Raw genomic sequence first — 22,199 nt, 5'->3', positions numbered from 1 at the left:
CACAGGAGTAAGTGTCAGAGGGCAAGAATACCTATAGGCCAGACTACTAAGGAATTGGGATATGTATGATTTGAATGTTTGCACTAGTGCCTGTGGTAGAGGTCAAGAAAATACATGGTGGAATGTAATGATATAACCATATGGTTCTACCAGCATAGTGATTCCCAAAGTGGACGCTACTGCCCCCTTGTGGGTGCTGCAGCAAATCAGGGGAGTGGTGGTGGCCACAGGTGCATTTATCTTTCCTACTAATTGCTATTAAAATTTAAAAAAAATTAATTTCCAGGGGGCTAAGTAATATTTTTTCTGGAAAAGGGGTGGTAGGCCAAAAAAGTTTGGGAACCACTGTACCAGCACAAGCTGCATTCTTTGAACGATGACTCCAATCACAAACTTGTTCTTCCTCAGAGATGCAGAAGGGCCACCATAGGTATATTTCCTTCTGTACATCATTTTTCTATTTCATTCTGAGAGTCCCTTTTTTCCAGGTGGGTCATGTCTTTCCTAAGAGGGCCAGGTCTGTTCCTCCCAGTTTTGCCTTATCCCTTTCAGGGTCACTAGAGAGTACACTATGGGCAGAGAAATACAAGGGTGGGAGCAGAGAAATGCAGGAAAGGGAGTGAAGGGGAGAGGCAGGGTAAAGAATAAGCAGTCTGTGTGGATAATTCTTCCTGGCCTTAGGTATTTTATCTTCTTTCTAAACCCCTAAAAAAAAGGAGAGGGGGAAAGGGGAGAAAAAAAAGAATTGGGTAGTGGGGAGGGTAGGTAGTGGAGAGAGAGAGAGAGAGAGAGAGAGAGAGAGAGAGAGAGAGAGAGAGAGAGAGAGAATGAGAAGAGGGGTAGAAATGATGTCAGGAAGTTTCATAACCCAAAAGGCTAATTGGGGTTTCTTTTCTTTGGAAAACCAAGGGCTAAGTTTCTTTTATTTCCCCTCCCCTATGCAGTAATAAAAAAACCCTGGAATTTGACAGATATATAAATCTAAGGAGAACAAAAGACACACAAATCACTTGGTGCTCAGGAAGAACCATAGGAGTAATGGTTCAAAATATACTTGCTGAAATCACAACCCTCACCTCTCACCTTGGGTTCTGAATGACTGAGGTCAAGCCATCCACCCTTGAAAGCAGAGCTGGGGCAGGCCAAATCCTTAGCTTCAACTCAAACTCAGGCTGATTAATCACATTTGAAAGCTGCTGTTTTTTAAACAGAATAACCATATGGCTTGTTTACAGGGACAACAGGAAGAGGGATGTGGTGAGTAGGATGAAGGGCCAAACAAAGGAGTGTCCCTTTCTGAAATAGAGAGGTTTGAATGAAATTAAGAAGAGGCAGAAAGAATGGGCTGCTACCCTTAAGTGAGGTGTGATAATGATCTGAAGGGAGCAAGAGAGGAGTTTGAAAGAGTCAGCAACCACAGTGATGCCCAAGAAAAGAAGTGAACAAAAGACTTGCAATCTTTCTAATTCCCTGCTCACTTACATATTTGGGTCTGCCATCAAGTTATGCTTAAACTCATCCTAAGAACTAGTTTGTATACTAGCAAAAGGTGATTTGTTGATAACCTGACTTGTACAACACCAGAGATCTCATTAACCCCCCAAATTTAGATTTGGGCATGTGAGGAGTCAGAGTCTATGGGAATAATAAGAAAGAAGCATTGACCTAATATGATCACTGAATTTGAAAAAGTTGAAGGTAACTTGAAACCCACCTCAGATGCTAACAAGGTATCTGATCAAAGACAAATTGCTTAATCCCTCAGACCTGCAGTTTTCGTACCTAAAGAATTGTGTAATATTCTTTATACTATCCAACTCAAAGATTTGTTATGGGGAAAGTGCTTTCAAATAGCATTCCACTCCATTAATTATTTTTACTATCCCAAGGCCCTAGGATTTTCCTTCACCATAGGATTTTTCAAAGAAGAGTAGTGGGGCTCAAGGCTGAGGAATGTGGTAATGAGGAAAAGAAGTGCTACACAAGAGATGTGGGAAACAAGCACAATAATGGCACTGATATTCTAAAAGTTCAAGTCCAAAGATACAAGCATTGAGTGAAGGTCACTCCCAAATCTCCTATCACAGAGGAAAAAGAGACCAAAAGGTACTTAACTATTTTAGAAAAGAAATACCAGGGCCTCTTGGTTCCAAGGCAATATCTCCATCCCAAACATCTATAGTTACAAAGCATAGCCATAGCTTCTTCTTCATCATCATCACCATCACTATCATCATGTAAAGGACTAATGGGACATCTTCACCCAGAGTCATATACAATGGACATTTCTAGAATCATAAGCACTATCACAACTGAATAGAGTCATTGTTGTCATTTAGGACTCCATGTAAGAAGACTACTTTGAAGACTTTTAGGAAATGGCAATCTTCATACTGATTTATAAGAAGGGCTTGGGGAAAACCAGGAAATAGAGCAGCAAAAGCCTAACAATGGAGAAGAGTGACATATGACATCCTCCTCACCAGCCTCATTCTCCAATGTACACAATCCTTGAAGATCATGAGCACTACCTCTAACCCTTGGCATGGTGCCTGGCAAAGAATAGGCACTTAACAACTGATTATTGATTAACTGAATATGAATTGATTAACCTTTAAATAACAGTTCAGTATTCTTTCATTGGACCATCTGAATCTTGACTTTGGCTACAGGTCAATCAAAACAGATACTCCAAGATAAGAGCATATTTTTAAAAAATCTCAGATGGCATATAAAGCTTACTTCCCCTAATTACTAAATATGGCTTTCTATGTTGTTGGATACAGTCACGAACCATAGCAACTTGGTGGTTTTCCACTCTGTTTAGTCATAAAAAGCACTGTGGCATGGTAGAAAGAGTGCAAGATTTGGAATCGAGAGAGACCTGAGGTCAAATCTAACCTCAAACATTTACTGCCACTATGTCCAGAGGCAAGTTACTTGAGCTCCTTTGAGCAGGAGCTGTAAAGTTGGAATTATATCTGTTACTTTCCCAGAGTTGTGAGGAATAAATGAGATATGGTTCAAGTGTTTTCCTGGCCTTAAAGCACTGTATAAATATTAGCTACTATTTTTATTATTTATAGTGCTACCATAAAATTTATGAGAAAAAAATAATCTAGTCGCATGATGACTGATTTATAGTTTATGTATTTCACTGCTATCCTTGCATTGTCAAATCAAGAAAGGCTCCCAGGACGTTAGTGAGACCCCTTGTGTTGAAATTTTGGAACAAAAGAGCTGGAAGGGACCTTGGAATCCATCAAGTCCTGATTTTACAGTTGAGGAAATTGAAACATAAAGAAGTTTCAATGGCTTGCCCAGAGCATACAACCAGAAGTGTCTGAGGTTGGATTTGAACCTAAGTCTTGTTGACTCAGAGGTAGATGGATAGAGTGCTAGGTTTGAAATCAGGAAGATTCATCTTCTTGAGTTCAAATCTGGCCTCAGACACTTAATAGCTGTGTGACCCTGGGTAAGTCACTTAACTTTGTTTGCTTTGGTTCCTCATGTGGAAAATGAGGGGGAGAAGGAAATGGCAAACCACTCCAATATCTTTGCCAAGAAAATGCCAAATGGGGTCACAAAGTGACATGTCTGAAACAACTAAAAACAACGGAAAAAACAACTTCTTGACTGTGCTTCCAGTGTTGTCTCTCCTATTCCAGGACATATTTATGTTCTTATTTAATCAAGAAAATAACATCCTTTTATCACTGAATATTTCATAAATGTTCACCTTGAAAATTTTACTTTTAATTCCCTTAATATACTCTAATAAAGTCTGGTATGTATATGGTTATTCTGGATGGGCAGTCTCAGATAAACTGCATTTCATCTGTATCAACAAAGGAAGTACCCACAAAGATGAGATGATAGGTTTATTTGAGTATTTGAGAATGACCTACAAACTCTTAGGTGGGATAACATGAGTCACCTCAGTGAAGACCATGCATGACTCAGTCATCATTGTTGGGAATTCCCTCTTTGACTGTACTAGAGCCCAGTTTTTAAGTTTAACATGTTGATGCCCCTGGCTTTACAAGACTGAGATTAGCATCATTAGCTTAATATATATACAAACTATCTCTAAAATCAAAAGGAAAGCTAACCAGTTTTTTAACTCAAAACCAGAGGGATGCTATGCTGTTGGTGGTCTCCTAAGGAAATGGATCATCTGGGAAATAGACTGAGGAAGATCTAGTTTTCATGTGGTCCCTGAGCAAACCCTAACATACAAGGAATAGCTCTTTGATTACACATGTAGACTATACTGTGGCCCAGTCAGAGTTAACAGACAGGTTGGCAAAGTCATAATAGTCCAATATTTTAGCACTGCCTAGAGAATGACTTATAAATGCAAATGAGTTGGTGGTAACCCTGTCATTAAGAGAAGCAAAGATGCTATGAAAAAAATGCTGAATCTGGAATCAGCAGACCTGGGTCAAAAATCCTTATTCTGCCACTTGCTACCTGTGCAACCTTAAGGAAATCACAACAATTCTGGGCCTCAATTTCCTCAACTAAAAATAAATGATCTCAGAGTTCCCTTTTATCTTAAAATCTATGATACAATGATGCAGATGGGAAAAGGAAGGGGAAGAATAAAAGAGCAAAATAATTTCTCAATCATGCAAATCAAGATTCCTATAAAATGAGGCAAAGACTATTCCTATGCTACAATGTATATATGTGTTAGGAAGCAAACGGAGAGAGGATGTATGTGAGAAAAGTATCCTTTAAATACTTTCTAAGACATAGTTAAGATATAGGACAAGATAAGTGTCAAAAACCCCAAATCTGCCAAGAACCAAGAGTCTATGTTTTGGGGTTTTGGTTTTATAAGATCATTTACTTACAAAAATGATCAATATGGAAATATGTTTTGCATGATAATACATGTATAACCAGATTAGATTGCTTGTCAGCTCTGGAAAGGTGGAGGGAAGGAGAGAGGGAGATAATTTGGATCATATAACTTTGGAAAACTTACATGGAAATTTGTTATTAAATGTAATTGGTAAAATAAATAGATAATTTTTTTAAGTATCCCTAAAGTTAAAGCAGAAAAGAGAATAACTTCACTGAATAACTTACATTGATACATTGTTCTAAGGCTTTGAACGATAACGCCCCAAAAGGTATAAAATAGGGACTTAAAGCATTCTTGGTGGAATATAACCCTTTAGCAGCTAGGTGAAGTCTATGGACCTCTTTTTTTAACCCTTACCTTCCATTTTAGAATCAATATTATGTATTGGTTCCAAGACAGAAGAGTGGTAAGAGCTAGTCAATGGGGTTTAAGTAACTTGCCCAAGATCATACAACTACAATGGATCTCTTCTCAGAATGTTTTTAAATGAGTAAAACAAAACATATAGGGTTATAAAGGAAGCTAACTGGATTAAAATATAGTTACTAAATATTACCCCCCAAAAGTTCATGGACCTCACTGAGGACTTCATTGAGCACCTCTGAGAATAGTAAGGGTTATCAACAAAGGAGCTAGCACATTTGCCCCATGGCAAAGCTTTCCACAAAAAAGGAGGGCTGAGTCCACTGAATGGGGATAATATATAAGAGAGAAAATACTGGCTCCTAAATGAAGGAGATTCCCAAAGACAAATAGTGGCTCAGGTGGAAAGAATGGTATTTTTATCTTTTCCCACCCACCCCCAACCCCATATGATGATAAAAGATCCTTCAAAATGTCCAACACCCAAGTTATTCCAGGTCAAGATTCAGTAATGAAGGCTCATCACAGGTGCTAAGGGAAGATCAAACAACAAAATTGGCATCTCAGTAAGCAGGAGGAAGAGGAACTATTTATGCTGGAGATTTAAATGAACTACAATAACAAACAAACCAAACAACCAACCAATAAACCCCATCATGGATTTAGTAGGTGAAATCCAAGAGTTTACCTCAGAAAACCTTCCCCTCCTCCCTTTTGGAAGACTGATAAATGTTGCCTGTTCTCAATTTCACACTTGGTTACTCTTTTCTTGTGGAACCTTAGGTAGGGATGAACATCCCAGAGCGCATTTGGGAAGTAACAGATCAGATTCTTTTTAATAATATGATTAACTTAGCACCCTTAACACTGGTTATTTCCTTAAATTCACTGGGCTTCCTTTGGCTCTTGAATTTGGCTACTGGTCACTCAGGATGGCTACTTCAAGTTGCTCTAAGTACAGTGTAGACACACACACACACACACACACACATACACACACACATACCCCTCCTTCTTCTTCAGAGGGTGAAATATGAATGAACTACAGGACAGGTGTGAACAGTGGCTGCTGCCAGTGCTCCTGAACAGGCTAAGAGCACAGATGGAAGGCTGAATCCCCTGGGAGCAAACTCCCATCAGGCATCAGCAGGATTCATGCAAGAAGCAACCCCAATCCTCCCCCTGTCATTCACACCCAGAGACTTGGGAACACAGGTGGTCTTGAGGATACTGAGGAAGGTTCTCCCCGCCCCATATTCCATCCTTGCAACCCTCCAGAAGAGTACCTGCTAGGGCCTTGATCCGAGACCTCTCAAAGAGCCTGGCGGAGCTATTGTCATTGTCCAACTCATTGTCTGGGGAGTCCCAGCGGGCGTTGATCCTGCTGTACTGCTGGATGCCCAGGTTGTCAAACTCAGTGGCGGATGTCATGTCGGGAGGCTCTCAGCAGCAGCTCCGGCCTCAGTCCTCATGAAAGGGCCCCTGGAGGGAGAGCAACATGTATGGAAGAGTTAGCTCCCCACCCCTTTAGACTTTTTCTCAGGGGAAACTTATTCGGAGCCTCTGACAGAAACAGATCCTTCTAAGAGCAGCACACTGTGCCATCTGCCTGAGCATGCTTTCCACCTGAGGTTCCTGGATCATATGTTATGAAATATTGCAGCAGCAGCAGCAGCAACAGTAACAATGACGGCGGCGGCAACAGTGGCAGCGGCGGCGGCAGCAGCAGAAGGGACAAGGAGAGATCTGCCTGCAGTAGGAGTCAGGGCAGCCAGCAGGTGGAGACGTCAGTCAACTAGAGCTCCCCAAACCCCACCCCCTCCCAGTGCTCCAGACAAGACTGCTCACTGGGGTCAGGCTCCAGAGGCTGCAGAGGCAACTGCGCCGCCCCGCTGCCAAGGAGAGAAGCATCTGCCCACCAAATTGAGGCCAGGACGCAATGGAGGGAGGAGGGAAGAGGGGGAGGGAAAGGCCCGGGGGAGGGAGGAAGCTAGGGAATAGGCTGTGTCCCCTGAAAAGAAAAATTAATACATGGGGAAAAGAGGAGTGGAAAAAGCCAGCTTCAGGCTGCCTCCAAAGCTTCTGAGCTCCTGGCAACTCAGGCCAAAAAAAAAAAAGTTCATCCAGATATCCCGCTTAGAGAGGTTCCCTCGCTACAGATATTCACACGGCTGAGCCCTTAGGGACTTTCTTTGGTCAAGTGCAGCCAAGGTCTCAAAGGGTCAGAAAAATGGGGCTCCTGTTGAAATCCACTGAGCCATAAAACCTCCAGAAGGTTGCTGACTTGACCTGTATGCCCAATCCAATAACACCTGATTGCAAACATTAGGATGCTTGGCTGGGCAGTGATGTTTACATGAGATAATTGGTGGCTACAAGTCCTTTATATAAGAGGCAGAAGCCTCAAATCCTAGGGATATGTTTTGGGGGTTTGGGTTTATAAGATTATTCACCTACAAAAATGAATATGGAAATATGTTTTGCTTGATAATACACAGAAAACCCAGATTGAATTGCTTGCCACCTAGAGGATGAGGGAAGGAGGGAGGGAGAGGGAGACAATTTGGATCCTTCAGAAAACTTATGTGGAAATTTGGTATTATATGTAATTGGCAAAAAAAAAAAAAAATTAAAGAAAATAAAGTGTGTGGGGAGTCCCAAATCCCAGATATTTGTTGCCACTTGTTTATTCAGTTGTATGACCTTTGGAGAGTTATTGTACTCCCTTGACTTTTTATTTTCCTTTCTATAAAATGGAACCAATAACCCTTAATTCCCAATGACCTTCAAACAGCCTCCCAGAGTTATTTCACAGATTCATGAGATAATATCTATAAAACACTTCAGAAAAAAGGACTTTTAAATTAGCACAAACTGGAAAAGACTTCTATGTTAATAATAATAGAAATGAGGAATAAAATCTGTGACTAACATTATTTTAAAAATTCAGTTTTGTGTTTGTTTTTTACAGAAGAAATGCAGATGGCCAATTTAATCTCGCTATAACTTAAAGTAGCAGTGACCTATTTCTTAGGCATGTAAGAACATTGTAAACTTTTATCTCACATAAATATACATCAGACTATCCTCCTATTTCAATATTTCCTAATGGGGCACAGCCCATATTTGCTAGCCTCAGCATAGACAAAGCTCTTATTACCAGGTTGTTGTTGAATTCAACTTTTATTAGATAGTTATAGAGGGAAAAGTAATAGGACAAGATAAGGCACAGTGCCTTATGCCATCAAATTTATATGTCTTAACCTTTTTTTTATGCCATGGACTCCTATGGCAACCTATGGATCTCTTCTCAGCATTGTTTTTAAATGTAAAATAAGATACATAAGGATAAACAAAGGAAATCAATTATATTGAAATATAGTTATCAAAACATATATATTTTAAAAATAAGTTCACAGGAGTAGCTAGGTGACTCAGGGAATAAAGAGCCAAGCCTGGAGATGGGAGGTGCTGGGTTCAAATCTGGCCTCAGACACTTCCCAACTGTGAGACCCTACACAAGTCACTTAACCCTCAATTGCCTAGTTCTCTGCCTTGGAACCAATACTCAGTATTGATTCTAAGATGGAAGGTAAAGGTTTAAAAACAAAAAAATTTCACAGAACCCAATTAAAAAGTCCCTGGTCTAGAATCATTTTGTTTAACCTCCTTTGTTCCACCATCCAGACCCCTATGGAGTGGGGCTGGGGTTCTGTTCTTTCAGATGTCTATCTCATATGGGGCTTTTGGCTATAGCTTGTCTTTATTATTTACCCATCTCATTAAAAACAACAAGCTCCTGTGTGGTGTTTTATGCAGGACAGCAGCAAAATAACCAAAGGAAGCAAATACAGACTCTTAAAAACAGCAAGAATTTCACTACAATGTTTGCCATGCTCTGGTCTTTCAAAATTTTTTCAGTAAGAAAAGAAAGCATCTACAGAGTGAAAGCTAATTGTCCCATGTTATGCTTTGCTGTACCATAGGATATTTTTCTGTACTATATTCTGTCCTATTCTATGATATGCTATACTATGTTATGTGAGGTCATTAGGGAGACCTGGCTGGGGTAGGGAGCTGGGACAATGATTTACTTCACTCATAAGACTCCTGGCTTCTTTAAGGACAGATTGATCTTGGTAAGCTGTCTTTAGAAGAGCAATTCTTGACTGAACTAAAGAATGAGTTCTTTTTTCCTTCTTGGCTACATTTGCCACTACTACTCACTCATAAGAAAGAAGAACCATCCAAAGACCTTCTGAACACCAAACATGGCCAAAGCCTCCTGGGAAGAATGGGGTTGCCAGACTCGAGAGAAATGTGATTGAACCATGCATGATGGAGGTAACAGGACCCTGGCTCTTCATCAGAGCCCTGGGATATTTTTAAGAGTGGCAGAGAAAGGAACAGGCAGTGAAGGACTGGGGAGTGAAATTACCCTTGCCTTGACTCCGTAAATAAGTCTGCCCCAGAAAGAACAGACTTAGCAGGCAGACTGGTAGGCCTGGGGTTCAAGACAAGATTGATTGCTCTGGGTTCAGAAGAGTAGCAACTCAATAACAATTCATCCTGCTTAAAATATCCCTCTAATGACAGGAGTCAGGAAATGAAGGCAGGAACTAAACAGCATCTTATCTTCAGATATTATTAAACAACAATAACAATAAAATTAAAAGTTTTAAATAAATAAATGAAGATGGTTCAAAGCCTGAAGGGAGGTTGAAGGGATTTACTTCTTGCTCACTCCTTAAGCTGTATTTTTTTTTCAAAGTTGCTATCCCCAGATAGCATCCTGGGGAAAGCAATTTATACTCAGAATATTTGCCTGAAGGGTAGCTAGGTGGCACAGTGGTGGCACAGCCAGGCCTGGAGTTGGGAGGACTTGGGTTCAAATATGACTTCCTAGCTGTGTGACCCTGGTCAGTAGCAGAAATACTGGGAGATATCTGATGGGTGATATGAACCATATAAATATAAGATATAAAAATGGAAGGGAGGAAAGTAAGGAAAAACAGGAAATATGGATTCAGAGGACTCATTCAATTTCCATCTCTCCTACAATTAAATTGTGTGACTTTGGACAAGTCACTTAACATCTCTAGGCTTTTTCTGTAAAGTAAAAGGATTAAACAGCCTACAAAATCCTTTCTAGCTCTAAATAATCCTTCTAACGCATCTCAGATTCTACAGCAATACAGGAATCTTTAAGCACATGACTGGAACCTTAATGTGTGACTTGAAAAGTACTTCCTTCCAATCTTCTTATCTCTTCTCACCCAAAATAAAATACAGCCCATTTTTCTGGCCACAGAAGATTGATAAGCAACAAAGTACCAAAAAATATTTCTATAAAGGAGAAAATGGGAGGCGGGGTTGGGGGATGGAGAAAGGAAATGAAAAATGAATAGACCAAAGTAAAAGTAGTGAATTCAGATGTGTTGACTCTTCTGTCATTAAAAAACTTTTGTTGTGGAGAAATCCAGGTAAGTCATATGAATTACACAGGATGGATTCCATCTTCTTTGTCTTTTCTCTAACCCTTGAGCTAAAGATAGTATATGCTTTATTGTCTTGGACATTACTGGCACCTTGGACATAGAATTCTGATTGCTCAATTCATCTAACATTTATTAAACACCAAGTATGTGCCAGGTACACTGCCAGACAATAAAGAAAAGAGTCCCTGTTCTCAAGGCACATGGATGCTACCAGACAACTCATTAAATTACAAATATATACAAAGTTAATATAAAATAGATTTTATTTTTTGGGGGGGGGGCACTAGCAATGTGATGGATCATAAAAGACTTTTCTTAGGGGGCCAGCACTTGAACCATACTTTAAATGAAACTAATGAGGAACAGATGAAGAAAACAAGTGTGTCAGGCCTAAGAGATAACCTGTGCGAAGATACGTTGGCTGAAGTTGAAGTATTGGATATGGAGAACATATGGAGGAAATAGGTCAGTATGACTGGACTTCATTATAGAGGAGGGGAAATAATGTGAAATCTCTAGAAAAATTGGTTGGAACCATATGTAAAGGGCTTTAAATACCAAAGAAAAGAATGTGTATTTTTATTAGAGGCACCAAGGAACAAGCCACTGAAAGTTTTTTTTTTCTGTTTATTTTGTTTTGTTTTTAGCAAGTGAATGACTTGCTATAAGTGAACTTTAGTAACTATTCTTACTGTATTATATTTGGCTACCCCTATTCTATTTTCTTCTGGTGCCAGCTCATTTTAGTACTAGGGAAAAGTAGCATCCAAAATTAATCCTAGAAATTCTTCTAAATTCCTTCTAAAGAGGAGTAGTTTCTCTATGGTAGGCATTGTACAAAGCACTTGGGATGCAAAGAAAGGCAAAAACACCAACTCATCACTCAAGAAGATGGCATTATAAGAAAGAAGTTCACAATATAAGAAGAGAAGCTCACATTGCAGTGAAGGAGACAATGTGCAAATAACTATGTACATACTAAGATACATTTATGTGTAATGTACACATTATTTTTATATTATATGTATATTATATATATATGTATATATATATATATATATGTAATGGAAGATCATCTCTGAGGATTGTTTTTCATCCTTCACTTATAAGGGGCCCAGATAAACTAGAGCCCTTCCCAATAAGATCAAGAGTGAGTCAAGGATGCCCATATCACCTCTACTATTAAATATTGTACTAAAAATCCTAGCTATGACAATAAGAGCAGAAAAAAGAAATGGAAGGAAATGGAATATGCAATAAGGAAACAAAATTTTCACTCTGCAAATGATATGATGGTATGTATACAGAAACCCAGAGAATCAACCAAAAAACAAAGAGAAACAATTAACAACTTAAGCAAAGTTGCTGGATACAAAATAAGCCCATGTAAATCATCAGCATTTCTATCTACTATCAACAGAGTTCAACAGCAAGATATAAGATAAGGATAAGAAAAGGAAATTCCATTTAAAGTAACTGGAGACAATATAAAATACCTAGAAAGAAGTATACTTACAAAACACACAGAGTAACTATATGAACACAATTAAAAAAAACCCTTTTTACACAAATAAAGTCAGACCTAAACAATTCATGGATAGATTAAATCAAACAATAATCCAATTTAAATTAATTTACCTATTCAGGACCATAATTATTATTGCACAAAAATTACTTCATAGAACTAGAAAAAATAATAACAAAATTCACCTGTAAGAACAAAAAGTCAAGAATATCAAGGAAATTAATGGGGGAAAAAATAATGAGGCCCAGCAGTACCAGATCTCCAAACTCTACTATAAAGCAATAATCATCAAAACAATCTGGTACTGGCTAAGAAATAGAGTAGTAGGATCAATGGAACATGTTAAGTAATCAACACACAGTAGTTAATGGCCATAGTAATGTAGCATACAATAAACCCAAAGATCCAAACTACTGGGGGAAGAATTTACTATTTGACAAAAATTGCTGGGAAAACTAGAAAATAACATGGCAAAACCTAGGCATAAACTAACATCTCACACAATATACTAAGATAAAGTCAAAATGGTTGCTTGATCTAAAAAGGATGATACCATAAACAAATTAGGGGAACATGGAAAAGTTTACCTGTCAGACTTAAAAGAAGAATTTATGACCAAATCTGACAGAGAACATCACAAAAAGTGAAATGGATAATTTTGATTACATTAAATTTAAAAGGGCTGGTACAAAGAAAATGAATGCAATTAAGATTAGAAGGAAACAATAAACTGGGCAAAAAAAATTTCATAGCAAGTTGTCTCTCTGACAAAGGCCTCATTTCTCAAATATAAAGAGATGTGATTTTATAATTTTAAGTCAAATATATAAGAATACAAAGCATTCCCCATTTGATAAATGGTCAGAGGATATGAACAGGCAGTTCTCAAATGAAGAAATTAAAACTAAAGTTGTATGAAAAAATGCTCCAAATCACTATTAATTAGATAAATGCAAATTAAAACAACTCTAAGATACCAAATGATAACTGCCAGATTGGCTAATATGACAAAAAAAAAAAAGAAGTGGTAAATGTTAGAGGGGATGTGGGGAAATTGGGACATTAATTCACTGTTGGTGGAACTGTCAATTGATACAACCATTCTGGAGAGGAATACAGAACCCTACCCAAAGGGCTATAAAACCCATGCATACCATACTTTGACCTGGCAATACCACTACTAGGTCTGTATCCCAAAGAGATCTGAGATACAGGGAAAGGAGCTGCTTATACAAAAATGTTTTTAGCAGCTCTTTTTTGTAGTGGCAAAGAATTGGAAACTGAGGAGGTATTCATCAATTAGGGAATAGCTGAACAAGTTGTGGTATACAGTTCTAATGGAATACTATTGTACTATAAGGAACCATGAACAGGATGAGTTCAGAAAAAACTTGTAAAGATGTATATGAACTGATACAAAGTAAAGTGAGCAGAACCAGTATATGCAGTATATACAGTAATATAAATATTGAACAATGATCAACTGTGAAAAGCTAAATTATCATCCACAAAACAAGGTTCCAAGATAACCCTAAGGAACTTATGGGGGGAAAAAGTACTATTCACAGCCAAAGAAGGAACCTTTGGAGTCTGATTGCAGATCAATCATGCTATCTTTCATTTTATTTCCTTCATGAGTTTTTTTTATTGTATGTGTGATATGTGTCTTCTATCATGGCATGAGGAATATGGAAATAAATATGTATTGCCTGAAAGCATTGAGATAACCTATATCAGACAATTTACTACCTCAGGAGGGAAGAGGGAAGAAGAGAGAGAATCTGAATCACAATGTCAGGAAACAATTGTCAAAAATTGTTTCTACAAGTAATTGAAAAAAAATTTAAGTTAAATAAAAAATATAGTAAAAATAAAAAAGAGAAGACCACTAACACCACAAGATGATGCCTTGACTAGAGAATGAATTGGATCTAAGCGAGGCAGAGTTGTAAAAGGTCATGAGCCTCACTCTCTCCTAGTCATCCAAGTCCAATGGCAACACAAAAGTCAGGATGATTGGTGATGGCACAAGATGTAATGGGTAACCTTGGCTACTTCAATATCTGGTCAACAGCCAAAGGCTCCATAGCACCTTCTTCAGCTGCTTTCATGGCCATTGGAACAAATTGTTCTCACACACCCCAACCCCATTCCTCCAGAGGAAGTCTTCACGCGCTTGAGGTAGACATCCCCCTAATTCACTGATGAGTCTGGCATGCATCTGTTACCCTCAGCCTGGATTAACCCATCTGCCAAGACTGTTTTACCAGGGTGTAGCCCCTATGCAAACTACAGCAATCTCAGAGGGTTCTAGGAATATGGATGGGGGAACAGTCAGTGAAAAAGCATGGAGTTGGGTCAAGCAACAAGTAAGCCAGAGTAGGTGGATCAGAGAACATGGAAAAGCATAGAGAGTAAGAAAAGTGGAACAATAGAAAGGGGTGAAGTTATGAAAAGTTTTTTGCCTTAAACATTTTTTAATTTTCAAAATATTTTTCCATTTTTCCAAAATATTTCATTTTCTTTCCCTCCCTTCTTCCCTCCCCCATCCTGGATCCAATAAGCACTTCTACTTAGTTATCTCCTTTAGATCCTGCTCTATTCCCTTTCACTCTGTTACTTCTCTGTGAAGAGTTTTAAATGCCAAAGAATTTTATATTTGATCCAGTGCTTAGCACAGTGTCTGACATATAGTAGGCACTTAATAAATGTTTATTGGCTAATTCTGGAGGCAACAGAGAGCCACAAGAGCTTTCTTGGTAATGAAATGGCATAGTCTGAGCTCTGCTTTAGGAACTTCACTTTGGCAACTGAGTGGAAGAAGGCTATGGCAATAGTCCACTTATGAGATGATAAGAGCTTGCACCAGAGTGGCAGTTGTATGAGAAAAGAGGACAGATGTAAGAGATAATGTAAAAGTAGAAAAGACAAGACTTGACAACAAATTGGATATGCAGTGCAGATATGAGTGTAGGATGACACCAAAGTTGTGAACCCGCATGACTGGAAGAATGGTAGTAGCCTTGACAGTTAAAGAAAAGTTGAAAAAAGGGGAAGATTTTGAGAAGGATAATGCGTTTTGTTTTAGACATGGTAAATTTGAGATACTTATAGAACATCTACTTTGAGAGGATTGAGGGGTAGTTGGTGATGGAAAACTGGAGCTCAGGAGAGAAGTTAAAGTAGGATGATACTCATTTAAGAATGATCTACATAAAGATGATTACTGAACCCATAGGAAGGGATATGGTCAGAAGGCAGAAAAGAGGTAAAATAAAGAGGTTCCAGGTCAAGCCTATGGAGCCAACTTACTATGGAAATGAGAGCCTAGAGTAGACTTGACGTGGAGAAAGATTCAGCAAAGGAGTCTGAAAAAGAGCAATCAGATAAATGGGACCAGAACCAGGGTAGAACAGTGTCAAATAATGTCAATTTACAGTATAAGTAGTGTCAAATGCTTCAGAGAAGGAAAGAAGGATGAGGATTAAAAAAAAATAAAATGGACTATTACAAGATCATTGATCATTTTGGAGAGAATGGTTTCAGTTGAATGGTAAGGTCAGAAACAAGGCAGCAGAGAGCTTAAATGCAAGTGAGAGGAGAAGTAGAGGCATGGAGGATAAAGCTTTCTCAAAAAATTTAGCCAACAAGAGAGGAGCTATGACGATAGCTGGCAGGGATAGATGGATCAAATATGGGTTTAAAGATAGGTAGATGCAGGGAGGAAGAGGAGGAAGGGAGAAAGAGTGAGAATTTGGTTTAAACTTAAAAAAAGGTTGAAAATGTTTTTTCCCCATGTAATTGAAGAACAAAATTAAATATTACAAAAAATTTAAAACAAATAAATACATCAACTTAAAAAAATTAAAAGATAGGTAAACATAGATATGATTATAACCAGCAAGGCAGGAGCTTGGTAAGGAAAGATTGAAAATTAGAGACAAAGTGGGGATGATACAAGAGGCACTCTATTAGAGAACTTGGGAGAGAATGGGATCAAAAGTGCAGGTTGCAAGGTTTGCCTTGGAAAGAAGTAGGGTCACCTCTTCGAGATAGATAGGTATGAAGGAAGAGCTATCTTGGGCAAATGGTTATAATTTTTTCCAGCAGTATTTAAAGTCATGCAATAGGGGGCAGCTGGGTGGCTCAGTGGATTGAGAACCAGGCCTAGAGACAGGAGGTCCTAAATTCAAATCTGATCTCAGACACTTCCTAGATGTGTGACCCTGGGCAAGTCACTTAACTCCCACTGCCTAGCCCTTGCTACTCTTCTGCCTTAGAACAATACGACACTCAATTCAATACAATATAGCAGGTGTCTTGAGTTTTGAAGCATGTTGGTACCTGTATTTTTTTTGTCACCATCCTAGCCTATGTTTAATATACTGGTCAGCCTGGCTCTCTAGATCAATTATTTTAATTCTTTTGATCACGTACCCTTATTAGTAAGAAATAAGAAACACTTTTGAGCATATACCATCAACATATGTATATTTAGTTTTAACAAATATTATGTATATATTATGTGTGTTATAATTATGTAGATTATTTAAATTGTACAATAGACAATTTGAAAGATGAAAAAGAGGGGAAATGTAAAATATTTACTAATAATAGAAAAAATTTGCTTAATAAACTGTTAATATATATATATTTTTTTATCCTGGGACTCCATTCTAGGAGTATAGGGCCACAACCAGTAGGCAATGGGTCACACAGTCGCTCAGGGTCACCCAGCTGGGAAGTGTCTGAGCCCGGATTTGAACCTAGGACCTTTCGTCTCTAGGCCTGGCTCTCAATCCACTGAGCTAGCCCAGCTGCCCCTACTTTAGGTTGCAGTTTCTTTAGCAGATGTAGTTTTTACAGGGTGGGGTTGCTAGCCCCACGCCCAACCCTCCTCCTTTTTCATCCGGGCTAGGGACCGTCCTTGGCCCAGGAGTGGTAAGGGTGGGCAATAGGGGTCAAGTGACTTGCCCAAGGTCACACAGCTGGAAGTGTCCGAGGCCGGACTTGAACCTAGGACCTCCAGTCTCTAGGCCTGGCTCTCAATCCACTGAGCCACCCAGCTGCCCAGTCAAGTCCAGGCTCAGACACTTCCCAGTTAATATTTTAATGTGATTGAATTCATTATTTTTTAAATTTCGATTTAACACTTTGTAATATAGCAATTTAAAGGTCTTAATGTAATCTGCATTCATTTGGATACTTGATTTTAAAGATTATCTGATTTAAAAGAAATGGGGGGCTGTCAAAGAGACAAATGTAGGACGTACCTCATTAGCTGTGCTTACTAAATCAAGGTAGTCATTTGTCACTCTCATCTATCAGTCATTTAAAGAATTTTGTTGAACTTTAAAAAAACATATCTTCCTTGTGGTCAATCAATTGTTTTTTGTAATGTAATCAGAAGGTGTTACAAAATTCCATGAAAAAAAATTGATCTAAAACACAAATTTTTTGTTTTGAAAATTTTGGACATTTTATAAAATTCTAATTTTGTTTTGTTTTAATGTGCAGATATGAGTTGTATCTCATGTTTGCGTTTTTTTTTAAATAGTCACCATATTTTTGGTACATTGCTTTCAGCAACAAAGTCACATAACCATGGAAACATTTCCAAAGATCAGTTTTCAAAATGTTCTCTGCATAGCATGCTTCTTTAAAAAAGTAGTTACTTTCTCACTCATTGTTAAATGTTACCTTTACCTTAAATGATCAATTTTTTAAAAAAAAAATTTAAAAACATATCTGCTGGGTGGCATAATAACTGACAGCTAGGTACTTGTCATCATAGAAAAGCTCAGAAATTTGGGAATGCTCATCTTTTTTAGAAAAAAAAATGTGTGGTTAATCTTTAAATTCACTAAGAGATAACTAGCAAATATCTATGTGTTAGAGCAACTGCTCCATCAGTGGTAAAAGGTTTTTCAAGAAGCATTTATACTAAAGAAGTAAATTACTGTTAAGAATTTATCTCCTTTAGTACATTTTCCCTTTAGTGACTCACAAAACAGTAGTTCTTCCTGTATTTCATTTTCAAAACAGAATCTGGTAATACCATAAACTGGTAAATTAGAAGTCTGTACTTTCCTTCAGCTGAATAGAAAAACTACCCCAATGCATTATTTGCTTTAGTATCTGTTTCTTCAAATCTTTAGTAATGCTTTCAATTCATCTTCCAACTGGATTTGCTAACAGAGGAATGCAATTTAGTTTTTCTCCATATAATTTTCCATGTACTATTTCAGCCATTTTAATTGTGGTGGGCAGAGTAAGAAGTCTCTCCCCCAGGGTGTAAAAAAGCTTCAAAGGGGGGGCAGTTGGGTAGCTCAGTGGAGTGAGAGTCAGGCCTAGAGACAGGAGGTCCTAAGTTCAAACCCGGCCTCAGCCACTTCCCAGCTGTGTGACCCTGGGCAAGTCACTTGACCCCCATTGCCCACCCTTACCACTCTTCCACCTATGAGACAATATACCGAAGTACAAGGGCTTAAAAAAAAAAGCTTCAAAGAGTCTTCTAGAAATTTATCATTAATTTTATTGAAATTGCAAAGTTTGAATTGAGTATTTTAAGACTTTAAACATTGTTGAAAAAAATTATAGAAGTTTGCCTTCCTGTTCAGGATGCTTAGCTTTTAAATGTTCTGCTAAAAGTGACGGCTACAAGACAGGTAGGTATCTCAATGGAGAGAAAACCAGGCCTAGAGGTAGGAGGTCCTGGGTTTAAATCTAGCTTCAGGCACTTCCTAGATGTGTAACCTTGAGCAAGTCACTTAACCCTCATTGCCTAGCCCTTACTGCTCTTCTGCCTTGGAACCAATATTTAGTATTGATTCTAAGAAAGCAAGTGTTGTTTTTTTTTTAAGAGATGGCAGCAAACTATCATTGTTTAATATCTCAAGGCAGAATATAAGTAAATACAATAAGGTTCATTAACAACAGTGGAGACCCATAGATTGGGGACTGACTAAATAAACTATAGTAAGTGAATGTAATGTAATATTGCTGTGCTATAAGAAAAAAAGAGTATGGTGAAAAGAATACAGAGAAAGGCAGAAAGATTTCCACAAACTGATGCCCTATGAAGAAAGCAAAGCCAAGAAAACAATATTTACAATAACTTAAATTTAAAAAGCAGCAATCAGAAAATAGATGTTACAGAATAATAATTTTAAAAAAGCTTCAAAGAAGAATTATAAGAAAACACCCCCTTTTACTCCTTTGCAGAATTGGGAGGTCCATGAATGTGAAACATCAGAGGGAAGTTTGGTGGCACAATGGTCCTGGAGTCAGGAGGATGAGTTTGAATCCTCAGGTCCTTACTAGCCTCTATATGACCTTGGGCAAGTCATTTAACCCTTTGTTTGTCTCAGTTCTCTCATCTGTAAAATGAAGATAATAATGGTACCTACCTCTCAAGGTTCTTGCAAAGATCAAATGAGATAATAACTGCAAAGTGCTTAGCATGTTGGCTGGCACTTGATAAGTGCAATATCAATTTTAGCAATTATTATTACATATATTCTTAGGTTTTTGTGATGTAGATTGTTTTTGCTAATTGTTTTTCTCTTTTTCTTTAAAAATATTCTTTGTTACATGGAATGGGTCTCTAGGAGAACTTGGGAGAAGGATATAAGGCAGAATTTTGGAAATGTAAAAACAAAAGATATCAATAAAAATTTATTTTTAAAAACAGTAGTGCTTAAGTTTCAGCACTGCCATTTTCTCAGTCTCCTGTATTCATCTTTTTAATCTTCAATCTGTAGTTTTCTTTGTGGGAATCTGTGAGCTTTTTATCAATTTTAAGAGGAATAGTTTAGTAAGTACTAAATAATATATGTTCTTATAGAGAAATCCTTCTTTAGATATCCTTGAACTAGATAATTGTTTTAAAAATCCACTTATTCAGGTCCTCAGAACTTCAATATGTCATACTATGTTGAAAATGAGTGAATGAATACCATTGTCAACCTCTTCTTAGTGTGGAACTTGCACTTTTTCTTCAGAGTACCTCAAAAACTATATGTGACATGACCATCTGACATACAGACCACATAAAAGTGCCCATAACAATTTATTAAATATTAGTAAAGACCAAGTTCTTTTTTTTAAACCCTTAACTTTTTGTGTATTGGTTTATAGGTGGAAGAGTGGTAAGGGTGGGCAATGGGGGTNAATTTAGAACATGGGAAACCAGGTAAATAGTGTGGTAACATCCAAAGAAATAGTGTGGTCAGGAGGAGGAACATTTTTAGGAAGAGAGATAATAAGATGGTGAGATACCTACACAGAGAGATACCTTGCAGATTAAGATATATGGGTCTGGAGCTCAGAAGAGAGGTTCATGATTAAAAATACAGAAATAGATTTAAGAGTTAACAGCACAGATGTAGTAATTGAAGCTTTGGGGGTGAATTGATCTGCCATGGGAGTATAGAAAGAGATGATAATAGGACAGAGGGCAGGTCCCCAAAGAATATCCACATTAAGATACCAGGAAGATCATAAGGAGTCAACAAGGCGGTCAGAGGAACAAAAGAAGAGAGGACGAAACCCAAAACAATATGGTTATCTCTAAAGGCAAGGGAGAAGAGAGTTTCTAAGAGGAAGCAAGGCTAAACAATACCAAAAGCTACAAAGTGGTCAAGGAAGGTTAGAACCACAAAAAAGTCCAAAGAAGAAAAAAAACTGCATAATTTGATTTGATTTGGAGGTGAGTTCAAATCCTAGCTCTGTTTACTTATTTATCTGTGTAAACTTGACAAATGACAACCTCCCTGGAGTCTCAGTTTACACATCTTTTTAAAAAAAATGTATTTATATAGAATATTTTTCCATGGTTACATGATTCATGTTTTTCCCCACCCCTTTTCCCTCCTCCCTCCCAGAGCTGACAAGCAATTCCACTGGGTTATACATGTATCATTGTTCAATACCTATTTATATATTATTTATATTGGCAATAGAATGATCTTTTAACACCATAATCCCAATCATATACCCATCTAACCATGTGACCGATCATATGTTGTTGTTGGGGGGTTTTTTTGCGTTTCTACTCCCACAATTCTTTCTCTAGGTGTGAATAGCGTTCTTTTTCATAAGTTCTTCAGAGTTTACACATCTTTTAAAAGAGAAGAGCTGGACTATATGATTTCTATGGTCCCTTATCAAATCAAAATCTCATGATCCTATGATTTAGCAATTAGTAAGTCACTATTGAGCTTTCAGTCCAGTGATAGGAACAAGTCATTTTACAAGCGATAGAGTGGTAAAGAAATGAAGATACCTGAGATAGCTAACTTTTTAGATTGTTTAGCAGTGAAGAGAGGGGATGAAAGCTGATATGCCAGAAGGGTTAATGGAAGGTTATTTTAGTATTGGTGATGGCTGAGGAGTGTTCTTAACAGATGTAAAGGGAACAATAGAAGACAAGATGGAAAGTAATCAAGGATACAGGTAGAGGAATTATTCTAAATAAGGAGTAGGGTTACACATTCTGTTCATAGAAGGAGCAAGCAGATATGAAGATGCTGAAAAGCTTTGAACAAAGAAAGGTTTACTATTCTGATGGCAGACCTTCCTAACTGCCTCCCCTCCCATGACCCTAACATTCCCAAATGGAGAATGTCTCATTCCTCTAGTGTGACAGCTGTCACAGGAAAGAATCATCTTTGTCATATAGCCAAAAGGTTTTAGGTTCCAATTCTGACATCCAGAATTAATGTCCCTTAATTTTTCTGCTTCATTTTCCTATCTTTAAAGGCTGAGAGATGCCATTCAATTTCCTCTAAATAATGGAAAAGTTAAGAAAGTATCTGTGAGATAAAATATAATTTTCCAATTATTTTTCAGTGTGTGATCATTGATGTTTTCACTGCCCTTATATACATGAACCTCACTGTCTTTCCTCAAAGCTTTCAAATAAGGTTGTAAATGATAG

General features: G+C 37.8%; 1 protein-coding gene across 1 annotated transcript in view; it reads right to left on the bottom strand.

The window, feature by feature from the left end:
* SPTB (spectrin beta, erythrocytic) overlaps window positions 1-6,673 on the bottom strand; it is a 126,946-nt gene extending 120,273 nt beyond the window's left edge. The window contains exon 1 of the mRNA XM_044664848.1: window positions 6,523-6,673. Coding sequence (XP_044520783.1) covers window positions 6,523-6,667 — 145 coding nt within the window. The 5' untranslated portion in view covers window positions 6,668-6,673. The remainder of the gene's footprint in view (window positions 1-6,522) is intronic.
* Window positions 6,674-22,199: the final 15,526 nt, after the last annotated feature.

This window comes from Gracilinanus agilis, chromosome 2, assembly GCF_016433145.1.
Source record: "Gracilinanus agilis isolate LMUSP501 chromosome 2, AgileGrace, whole genome shotgun sequence".
NCBI lineage: Eukaryota > Metazoa > Chordata > Mammalia > Didelphimorphia > Didelphidae > Gracilinanus > Gracilinanus agilis.
This window is presented reverse-complemented; position numbering and strand designations above follow the sequence as displayed.